At 32.9% G+C, this 12,448-nt stretch overlaps 1 protein-coding gene across 1 annotated transcript in view; it reads left to right on the plus strand.

Annotated features, from left to right (window-relative positions):
- Positions 1–12,448, plus strand: part of NLGN4X (neuroligin 4 X-linked) — a 155,533-nt gene that overhangs the window by 72,785 nt on the left and 70,300 nt on the right. Inside the window, exons 4-5 of the mRNA XM_085321475.1 lie at positions 3,088–3,147; positions 6,623–6,775. Coding sequence (XP_085177601.1) covers positions 3,088–3,147; positions 6,623–6,775 — 213 coding nt within the window. The remainder of the gene's footprint in view (positions 1–3,087; positions 3,148–6,622; positions 6,776–12,448) is intronic.

A 12,448-nucleotide genomic window follows, 5' to 3' on the forward strand; every position in this document is an offset into this window, starting at 1 on the left:
AGAGACTCACAACAGATGAAAGAATGTTACACAACAGGTAAGAATCAACATTCATACACAATACACTATAATACATTTTGTTATAATATTAAGCTGTTCTCAAAATAGGTGACTCCATGATAACTTCTTCAAGCTGTGAAGAACGAAAAAAAGAAAATGTGTCAAATATTTCTAATACCTCCTGTCACATACGTGTGTTAGRTGATGTTTGTGTTTGATCATATCTAGTAGCATGGTGTAGAGACACTTCCTAAATTCTCATTACACTTGTGCTGTTCTTTCTGATCTACCTTGAACCAGGGTCACTGTAGGAAGCACTGCATTAAAGAGAAAATTCATGTAGTATCTCAGTGATGTATATTGATAATTCTTCTTTCTGTTTGGCGTAATATCTGAACTGAAACAYTGTGGAGCATATTTTCTTCTCACACTCAAAGTCCTTTAAAGTGGATTACACTCTAAATAATTACACTTATATTATTTGTTTACTAGCACTATGATTATGGAATCATGTAGGTTTTGTCCATTTTTAATCCATAAGAATGACAGAAGGCCACTTTCGTTTCATGCATTTTAGCTGATTTGTATTTGATGTGTGATGATCATATATGTTGTTCTATCAAGTAATTAGAAGAATATATCACTGGAGGAACTGATATCAACATTTCCTGTGTTAGTAACCTTGTGAGTTTATTGTTAATAAATAGTTATTTTTATTTTTATTTTTATTATTTTTTCAGAATTTGCAGATAATGACATTTTGCAAGTGGAATAACTGTTATATCTGACTACAAAATTAATATTATTTGGGTGGCACTTGAGAGGAGATTCTACCTTATTTGGATTAAAAACCATATGTAAAAATTTTAAAAAGTGTAAATTTGGATGATGACAGAAGTTTAGAGCCTACATCTGACATTTATTAACAAAATTGATAGATTARCAAACAGCCATATTTTATTGTCAGTGAAATTTCAGCCAGTTAATTATGTATTGAATAGATTTAACTGAGCTCACTCATATACTACATACACAGTTGTGTGTGCGATGGGATCAAAGATGCAGGCTTTGTGTGGAGATGGAATCTCATCCACGTGTTTGACTGACTAATCAGTCTCACTATTAAAGCATTCAGTTAATGAGAAAATGATGTTCTTCGGTGGAATTTGAATTGGCTAGTTTCAATTTTCAGCCAGCATATATAATAGATTGGTAGTGGTTTCAGAAAATTTCTATATAAAATCCACATTCCCTTTTTATCAAGAAGACTCTATAAAGCAAAGTGGTGCACAGAACACAAGCCTAAAACTATGTATGTTGACAGGTATTTAGTACCTTAACAACAATTAAAAACATTCTGTCTTATTTACAGTTACTGATTGGGTTTTTTAATTTATTTATTTTTTTGGGGGGAGGAGCCAGAATTTTGAGGGGATAGTGACATTTTAAACAAAATAGTAAAAGAAAATCATAAACATTTTAGCTAGATACAGATATAAAGCTTTCCTACAAAGTAAGAAGATTAAATTTCTTGTTAGACCCTAGGAGACTAAATTTCTTGTTCAGCTTTATTAAGTTTATTCACAAATGAAAGTAAAATAGTGAATACTCTCTATATTAAGAAAATCTAAGCTTCTGACTACTTGAAACTATTTAGTAATAAAATATTAAAGGGAAAAAAGTTTCTGCCATAATCCTACAAAAGGCTATCTATCCTGAATTCAATCATTAAATCATCAAGATTTTTCCCTTGGCTTTCACACAAAAGGGATAGTGTCAAATGACCAACCATTAGATTTATAAAGCCCATAACTTAGAGATTTTTAATACCAGGTCATAGTATTGATTTCTTCTGTGACATATTCATCCTTCATATACAAACACAAAGTCTGTAGTTAATAAATTATGTAGTTCTTTTTCAGTCTGGATGGAAAATGTCACTTTAGACCATTTTATTTGTTTAGTAGCCAAGTTTTAGCTCTAAATTAACTTTGAAATTGAGTTTCCAATTCATATTTCACACTTTAATAAATAATCTTTTGCATTGCAGAGGGCTACTTGCCACAGGAGTAAGCACAGTAAAATGTAACATCTGATGTTCAGTGTCATTTTTTTTTTAAATCAAAAGACAGATTTATTACCCAAGAAGAAGTGTAGGGAAAAAGTGCCATATTTTGGTTCCCTTTGCTCCTGTAAACAAAGGCTAAGGTGTATGTGTGTGTCTATGTGTGTGTTTGTACGTATGCATGTGTACACATAAAAAGTGTTTTGAGAAAGCACACTGAATACAAATTAGAATTTATTTTTATTAAATCTTTTTTTTTTAAAGTAAGTGCAAGTTCATTACATTGGTAAGTAAATGTTTTCAATTAATTTCTAGATATTTTTAAGAGCATGAAATGTGGTGTAATATGAACCAGAGCTACTTTTGGACTGTGATTTCCTGTTTGCAATTGACTCAACCCTATTTTCTCCTTCAATTTACTGTTTTAAATGTCTTTTTGCTCATACAGGAAGCAAGGTTAAAATGAGGGCTGTCTGGTTTGTCTTGGTCCCTTCAAGTTGTATAAGACTCAATGATAATTTTATTTGCATTGATTCCATTTGGAATTCAGATTGTGGCTAATAGTTAATATATCCTAACTGGGATGAATAAAATGTGAAAACATTGACAATAGTGACTGAAAGCGTTATTTCTTCAAGGTTACAGAACGGAATATATAAATTGCATTTCTTATGTAGAAACCATAATTTGGTGGATTTTCAAATACACTTTTTTGGTTTATATTATTCTTTTTTAATAGCACATTAATTTTGTTTTTGCAGCAATGACTTTTAACTGAAATAACTGCATTGTCACAGAATATGATACATTTTTAAAAATATTTTCAATTTGTTCTTCTTGACATTTTATGTTTATGTGCAGTTTGCATCTTTTTTGTTTTTCAATTTCAGATGTAACAGATTTTGACATTTTTTGTTACATTTTTCTATTTTTTTGGGGGCTAGTGTTTTTTATTATTTTTGAGAACCTGCTGTTTTTGAATTCTCTTTTTCCCTTTATTCTCCTCTTCACTATGACCCCAGGAGCCAACACAAAGAAAAGCGCAGATGATATAACCAGTAATGATCGTGGTGAAGATGAAGGTATTTTTTATTTTTTCAAAGCTCAACCCTGATGCATGAACATAAACTTTTTTTTTACTATTACTATTACTATTATTACTGCTATTGCTGTTATTTTAAAGTGATTTTTAGTCCCTTATTTGCCAAGGCACACTTGAGTGTGCTTCTTTATTTTCTTCTTGTCTAGAAACTACTTTCATTGTTTTTCTTTTTTAAATCCAAATTAGCATATAGATGACTGCAGTTCCCCTGTGACATAAGTKTAAAGGTTATCCCTAAATATGTGTGAAGTGAGTAGTATAAATATTATTTACAACCACATGCTCCCCCCCCCCATTCTTGCTTAGGATGAGAAAAGGAGTTTGAAACATGCATGTGCTCCTTCCCTCTTATACATTTTGTAAATTCACCTGTTTGAAGTTCATGAAATAGCTCACATATATCCTCCCTTTCACTTCCACTCTTTCCCCTGTGCACATACTCTATGTTGGATGCAGTTGCATTGTGCTTCATCTGTGGTATTTTTATGTATTTTTTTTTTTTTCTCGCAGGATATGGTTTATTTCGGGGACACAAAAGTAAAGAAAGCTGTTGATGTTGCTTTATTGTTTTTTTCCTATAATCAGCTATCCTCTGAGATACAATCATTATGGCTTTGACCAGCTTCCCACTGAAATCAATGACAATCTTTTTATTGACTTCTTTCAGAGTTCAATTGGATTCCCTAAAAGGAAATGATAAAGTTCACAGTGAAGTACCGAGAAAAAGTTTCACAAAGAAATACTTTTTTCTTGCCTTGGCACAGCAAGCTATTTAGGGTGCTCTGAGATGGAAAAAAGTCATGAAATCTTCCTCTGATCTCACTCTTCATTAAAGTTACACTGACAGTTTATTTTACTTTATATGCTTATAAAATTCAGAAAAATATTTTCAAATTAATTGAGTAGCTAACAACTTTGGGGCATTAATTGTTAATTTTTTGGAGTAATATATCTCTTATTCCTCTCATGCTTGGTCAGTCCCAAGTGTTATTCCATGCCTTTGTCCTGTTTTCTTCTATCTGACATCAGTTCAGAAACTTTGAAACATTTGTCTTCTCTGTTCCCCTTAGAATCATGTATACTGCAGTGAAGTCACCTTTTAATCTCTTCTTTTCTTGAGAGTTCAGCCCTACTGGAGCTACTCTAGCTAGATAAAATACAGTAATAAAAATCTCTTTATTAAAAGTCTTTTATCCACACTGGTTGCCCTCTACTGTRCCACCTTCATTGCTGAAGCGCACTATTTCTTATAACACAGAAAACCCTGTGCAAAGTACTCCAAAGTAACCCTACTATTACCTGAATATCATATTCTTTTTTCTGTGAAACACTTTTTTTTTTTTTCTTCAAATTATGGTATCACAATTTGCTATATCAACTCCTGTAAGATTTTTAAGCAAAAGATAAGTAACAAGCAAAACCAAAATTACTCTAAAAACTTGACATAGGTCAAATACAATATTACGAATACATTATGAATTCAGATTCCAAAATTATAACGTTAGGATTTGATGATTAACGAGCGTCCATTTGAGATGTAATCACATAAAGAGTGGAGCTCATTCCTTTTATAYTGAAGCTAACCATGTTCCCACTGAATGCAAAAAGGAAACATCCCATAGACTTCAGCACTGAAAGACTGAGCCCTGARGTAGAACTATGCAATAAGAAAAGATTAAATACAACAGATCATGCCATGAGGATTTTGATATAGAAGGAAAAGGTAATTCTGTAACACAAATAATTATAGCTTACCTCTTTTGAGTGCTTAACTGAGCCTTCACAGAAAGCATCAAACAGTTTTTCATGTACCTTCCTGAGAATATGGAGAATATATAATATGTCCAGTACAATGTGACTCGTTTCTTTATATGATCTGTCTAATGGCTGCCTTACTCTTGTAGTTAAAACAATTACATATCTCTTATCTCAACACCTTTTGTTCTGCTGCCTAAATACAACCAACAGAGTACAACAAGTAAAATATGTGTATTTTTATGAAAAGAAGAATGCTTCTATGAGAAGCCTCAAACTCTTGAGAACTAGACAATAGYAGATTTGGAGCTTGATCGTATTTTCCTTGCATCCAGTTGACTATTCTTGGTAGGGTACAGCATACATATGAGGAAACTCAAAAATGGGCCATAGGATATGGCCACACATAATTTACTTTTAAATATTCTTTATGTAATTCCATGTATAAAAAATTATATATTTATAAAAATTTCCTTTAGAAGAGTTTTTGTCTCATTGTTGGTCAAGTTTTTGGTGAGTTAGAGTATTTCCTCACCAATATGAAAGGAAGAAAGGATCTTGGAAGGCTTTCAGACCCTAGTCTCCTGCTTCTAGCCGTTTAGCTCAGCCTTTTCTTCCTCCACCTCCTTTTTTCCATTGGTCAGTATGTACCTACCTAACTCATAAGAGGACTTTCTCAGAGAGAGTTTAAGGTAGGCTGCCCAAATTRTTGTCTGCATTTTAAAGGAGCTTGCCCTCTGTTTTTTCCGTAAAAAATGTAAGTTCCTAGTTTAGGTAGTCTGAACCAACCCTGGAGTCAGGAGCCTAATTTTTTGATAATTAGAGAAATATGCATGAATGCAGGACTAAATATACTTCTATACCTCAAGTCATTAATTTTTGCATCCTTATAACTTACTCTGAAGTATGAAAATATTGCTGTCAATTCCATTTAATTTTCTTTTGCAAATTAACACCCAGCTGTTTATCTCTTTGAAAGTAGTGAAGAGCTTTTCTGCATGTACAAAAGACCAACCATGCAATTCAGGGTCCTAAATTCAGGGCTAATTCTTTAATACTTAACTTTTTTGACAAGAAAAAGTACAACACAAAAGAATTACTTGATTTAAATACAAAAGTCTGGACCATGAATTCAGTTAAATTCTCTGTTAACTCCTAAGCTGCTTTAAAAGAAGGATTATTTGCTATGTTTACTTTTAACAGAACAATTTAGTTTTGTGRTATTATCTGTTACTGAATATCGGAAATATAATTTCAAGAAATACATCTTATTTGATGAGGAGTAGAAAAGTACAGATCATTATTATAATTTTATTGTTAAATGTATAGATGTTTGTAAATTGGTATATATAGGAATAYTTTTTAAATTATTATTCCATTGTCTGATTTTACTCTTGAGATTTTATGTTTACTTTCAGACTAAATTCTTTGTAATATTGAAGGCATTTCTAGTTTTATGGGAATATTTTGTATGAAAAGGTATTTGAAATAACAGACAGAAATATTCAACCTATAAGCCTATTAAGCTTATAGATGATCTTGAACTGATCATTTAGCTAGATGATTAAAAGTGGTAGTAATAAAAATGGATAATACAGGAAGTAATTAAGATTTTTTGTTAGCATTTCTGTATATAGTTAATGTCATTTTTCATTATTTTTTATTACTTTATTATGTTTTCTTTGCTTGAATTTTTTCAGACATTCATGATCAGAACAGCAAGAAACCAGTTATGGTCTACATCCACGGTGGATCTTACATGGAGGGTACTGGCAACATGATTGATGGGAGCATTCTGGCAAGTTATGGAAATGTCATTGTTGTCACCCTCAATTACAGGTTGGGGGTTTTAGGTAAGTGGCTTTTTTATTCATCATCAGATGTATATTAGAGTATTTAGATGGCATTTTCATTAAATGACTACTTGAAGAGAAAGATTTAATTGCTTAATATAGCCACTGATCAATCACAGCTCCTTTTTTAAGAGCATTTGGACCAGTTTTGTTTTCATAATAGAACATTCTTGCTGGTGAATACCTTGACTGTATTACTGCTATTGATTCTGAATTCTGTTCGATATTTCATGGCAACCGAGCTAGACTGCATCTCCCCTTCGTTTTGACAGAGGCCTTCACCTTAAACAAAAGTCACTGCATCTTTATAACTACATTAGTTTATGTTCACTTTGTCATCATAACACCATTGTTCTTGGGTCAGTAATTTAATTAGTGTTGAGTACTAATATCTCTTTTACACTGAAATCTCCTCCATTCTATACAAATAAAGAAGAAAACTAATCAAGAAAGAGTATTTACCAGTTTCAATATCATTTGTAAAGCTAAGAAAGAGGAAATGTTATTTATTTGTATAGTTTGGATTTAGAAATTGTGTTTTAGGGCAGAAGATGTAGAGGTAGTACAGACAAAACAGATTTTATACACTAATAGAATTTCCGTTGAGGGTAAAATGGAGTCAAGGGGTTTCAAGGACTGGTGTACATTATCTTTCTAAATATCAGGAACTCCATAAATATGAATTATAATATTGAGTGACATTATTATCCAAACTGATAGGAGCAGCATCTCTTGACAATGTAAATAATCCTCGGTCAGCATTAGATTAAATAACAAAATACTTGGCTAGAATGCATCTTGCTTGAATGCTCGTATTTCCAGCATTTTAGATATACAAGGTAAGATTTAGTAATTTCTTGATGTTTTTGATATAGGATAACTTTTAAAAAGGTTTTAAATTTTTTTTATTGATAGCAAAGCTGATCTATATTCTATGTACTACTTTGGAACAGATGAAGCTTTTTTTCCTTAGTTTATTTATTAATGTGGTTAAAGTGTTTAAACAATTTTCTATCTCATCAATGTACTGAGATTTTTTTCTCTTGTTCTTGATTTTAACTTCTGTTTAAATGTGAAACTGTTTTGTCTAAGTTAGAGACAGATTTAAACTTAAAGTCAGAAATGGAAAAAAGGCCTTTAGTATATTTGTATGTGCAATTTTGGAACACAGACACACAAGAAAGCAAAAAAATAAAAGTATATATGAAGAATTCAAGACACTTTTTATTGGCACATACATAATCTTTCACAAAATGACTTGTTTGTATGTTAAATAAATTAAAAAAATAAAAATTACATTAAAAAACTTAAAAAGTTATCTAAGATTTTTTCACCCTGAGAAATAGTCAGAAAAAATGCAATAAGAAATGGGATTTGTTTGTAAGGGATGTACTCATACTACAGTCTATTACAGAAATAGCTTATGCAAAGCCTGAAATTTTGAAGATTGACAAGGTTTATATCCAGTACTTCTAGTTAATTATGTTTTTTTTTGATATATTTATATTTGTAAATATGGTGTTTATACATAGGAGGACAAGTACAGACCTGAATTAAATGACAGGACAGTGTCATTTCTATTACTATTATAATTCTATTACTATTATCACCTCTTGTGATAGGGTGATAGGGGACTTGCACTTCATCAGTCAGAGATAATAATACGTTACTCAAACCCCTTAGGTATATATTTCCTTCCTCTGGAAGATTCTCACCTGAATGTACCTAAATCCTGTATGTTTTTATTCTTATCATAAGCATTAGCCCTGTAATTGTGGTACATTAAGTCTCTTCCTTTCCATCTATACTATGTCTTTAACAGCAATAGAAAGAAAATCTATGAGGACAGCATAGTTAATCATTATATGGCATTAGCCAGAAAAATCTCATTTTGAAATCCTGAGATCAAATTGATAACAGTGATTACATGATATTTAAGAAAGTCTGGATTTTAGCAGTCCATCTTCATAGATGAAGGAAAATGAAAACTGCTAGGGACCACTTGCTGTACCTGACTGTATTTTACTGAAACCTGAAGAAAGTTTGACCTCAAAAAATATCTATACAGTCATGACATTTTTGTCAAAGGGATAGAATATAAACTACATAGGCTTTTTTTAATGCATTCTGTTGTCATTAATTTTTGATCGTCTTCAATGGAAACTCTGATCATCCTGTTGCTTACTAAAGTCTTATGGTTTGCAAAACCCTTATGGTTACACACACCTCTACACCCTACAATTTTAAACCTAGATTTTAGTAGGCACCCTGAAGACAAGGTTTCCATATCTGGCTGCAGTCTAATTGACTATTGGCTATAAGTGAGATACCTAGAGCCCCGAGAGTGTATACAGCCATAACATAATTGTTCAGGAGGCCATATTTTCCTATTACCCCTTCCTATGGCACCCCGGACAGGATCCCTGGGGATAATAAAAGAGACCAGAGGTGTAGTTTCTCCTTTTGCTTAGTACCGTGCATGCTATTCAGAGCGGAGTGCTGCTGTGCCGTGTTGAAGTTTCCGCGGGACCCCTGAGAGTTTAGCGGGATGTTGCCTTGCCCAGCTCGGTGGCTCCTGCTTCCTCGCCCAGCGGCAACGGCAGGAGGCAGGAGGAAATCCCCAGCGGGTCCCCAGCCCGGGGCAGTGCTCCCGTATCTCGAGGAGTTCCATGCTGAATGCGTGAACGTGCAGAAGTCCTATAATCCCGTGTCCCCTCAGCCCACACCCTGCTTTGAGCACGGTATAGGATGGTGTTTTCTTTAATGCCTTTAAGTTATTCAACATTTAAGGTGATTTTTCAAAATTCACAAACTCTTTAGGGCATTGTTTAGCTGAAATAATAAAAATTCAGTGGAGTGGGAGGATTAGGGAAAATAGATGCCTTCAAGGAATGTTCTAGTAATATTGAAAATGGGATAGTTTGAACAGTGATTCACACAGTCTAGATACTACTCAGGTCTTTTTTATTCCCTTTATACTCAGTTTTTATGGCTCTGTCTTAAGAATAAAAAGTGTCTTTTCAACTAACACTCTATGTTAGTGCCTTTTTCAGGATTATGATGGCAAGAATGGGGATTTATGGTTATTATTACTCTACAGTGACATGACCCAAAGTGTCTTGTGATGATTCTTGAATATGCTGAGTGCCAGGTTAGCCTATGTGACAGTGGAAATAAAATCAGGTGAATAGAGGCGCTAGAGATATTTTCAATTTTTTAAAAGAGGCCCCCATATCAACCCTCCCTCCCCAAAAATCCCAAATCGTAGCCAAATTTTTATGCAGTTTAATTCAGAGTTTATGCAGTTTAACTCCGTTTTATAAACTTTGAAAAAAAAAGATCTTCAGCAATCCTCACAAAGGTTTGCATATTTTGATGTTTTTGTGTGAGCTGTTAAGGATAAAACTTGAGACGAATTCTAATATGAAACAGGCTTTTTGGATGCCAGGGTTCAGTGAAACATCTAATGCAGCAAATGAGACATGCTCAGAGTTCAAAATATAAGCAAGATAGGCTTAACATTTTCAAAATGACTTGCAATTTATTACTTTCTTCTTCTAAGAACTCCAAATCATGCAGATAAGAATATTCTGTCTTTTATCTTTCTCTTTTTTTGACAGTAAGTAGTCTATCTTGAAAAAAAATGGATTTTCTTTCAGTAGAAATTATATCTACATGCAATTATAGTTCTTTATAAATGATTGTACTAAGCCATATTGTATAGATCAGAGTTTATTTTACAAGGAGGCACCATACTTCAGCCAAGTATTGAGATTCTTAGTTTTCATTACTTCATTGAGTGTCTGGTATCTGATTTAAAACTTCAGTGCACTAAAGTAGCATATATTGTAAATGAACTGCTTAGAACTTGACTGACAAAAAGCATGTCAGTGGATTATAAAATCTGATGTAGAATTTTATGCAATTTATAGATTCTTTAAGAAATCTTTATGTATTAAATAAGCAGAATATGGTGAAATTTAATTTACTAACATTGAGAAATTAGTGGGTTTTCAGAGATAAATCTTGAATACAATACTAGTTTTCTTATAGCAGTTTGAAAGCCTGTTTCTCCAGGTAGCATGTGACTGAAGTAAACAGTTATTGACCATTAACATGTGTAGCCTGCAAGCGGTCATTCTTGTGAACCCTCTCTATATAATGCTAATTTGTAAAATTATTCTCTGGAAGCTGTATAGCAGTAATCAAAGGAATGAATTAGTATTTGACCTTGCTTCCCAGCAGAGCAGATTCCTTCATACTGGCAGAGCCTGTCTGTATAATATCCTACAACATATTGCAATTTTATCTTCGCAAGTGTAATTGTTGTGTAGAATGTTTCTTTTGTTGTTTTTTTGAATTGAGATATCAATTAAATTTAATGCAATTATTCATTCCCTTTGTACCTCCATGTTGCCCTCCTCTATCTCTAGCATATGCAGCTCCACTAGTACGAGAATCTTTAAGGTGATCCGCTGGTAGATCAGTACCCATGGAAATGATCCAGGAACTGGAGTGCATTAAGTAAATCACAGTTGGGTGCTTATTTTAAGAAAGGAGGTTTATTTTAGCTCAGTTTAACTTACAGGGACTGTTTGTGTTGATGATGCCAGTGTAAGCTTCACTACATTGCCTCACCTACATCTCTGAGCTTCATACAAGGAGATTCTATGGTCATTTTGATCCCTGGCCTATCTTGTTAGTTTTCCAACGGCTGTACCAGGTAATGTCAACTGTGCTGAATTTCTGCTTCAGTGGAGCTCCTAACTTCTCAGCAGAGATAAATAGTTTTTCCATGACTGTTAATGCCTTTTTGTATGCATCAGAATTATGCTATTTTTTATTTAACTTTTTGAACAGATTTTTTTTTGTTATTTTAAATCTTCTGATGCTGAAAGCAACAAGTACATGAGTTATAGTATTATCAGAAGCTAAATGTAAATTTGTGTTGTTTTTAACATTAGATATGTTCCTTACACAGAGTGAGTACATATTAGAAGGGTGATTATTTCTCTAAAAGATGATGATAGCTTGTTTGGCCCTCGTATGGCTTCCTTTATAGGAAAAATCCTGAAATCATTTGAAGACTTAAAACTTCTGACAGGTTGAGATAACTTGTATATAATTCTTCAGGGGCAAGTATTTCTGTAGGGGCAAGTATGGACATGCTTAGTATGTAATAGTCCAAACTGTAGTTTAGCAAGAACTTTTTGACTGAAGGTTACTCTTACCTCAGTACAACAAAGTGTGTTTTCTCCAAGCTTGATGGATGAAACCAACTAATTGCACTGGTTAAGCATGCTCTCAGAACCATAGACTGTATTGTCAAATAAGGCAAAAACTAGAAGACAGTACAGAAGAGGTTAAAAAGATATAAATTTTAGGAAATTCACTGAATTCATATAATTCAGTGAACAGACTGATGGTTGGTCATCACTCTCAGCATACTTTCTTCTTTAAGAATGCCAACTAAGATTTATAATGTTACTCTCTTAATCAATATGTCCCTAGCTTTGTGCCAAAAAAATAGAGGTGGAATATTTGAAATTAAGCTCTTGTGCAAGTATTTAGGCAGTTTGATAAGATTGTCCTGATTTGATGATTCATCTCTAGAAATGATGAATAACAGGTGTTTTGTCTTTTTTTTTTTTTTTTTTTTTTTTTTTTTTTTTT

This window comes from Rhea americana, unplaced genomic scaffold, assembly GCF_003343005.1.
Source record: "Rhea americana isolate MKP2758 unplaced genomic scaffold, rheAme1 scaffold_7, whole genome shotgun sequence".
NCBI lineage: Eukaryota > Metazoa > Chordata > Aves > Rheiformes > Rheidae > Rhea > Rhea americana.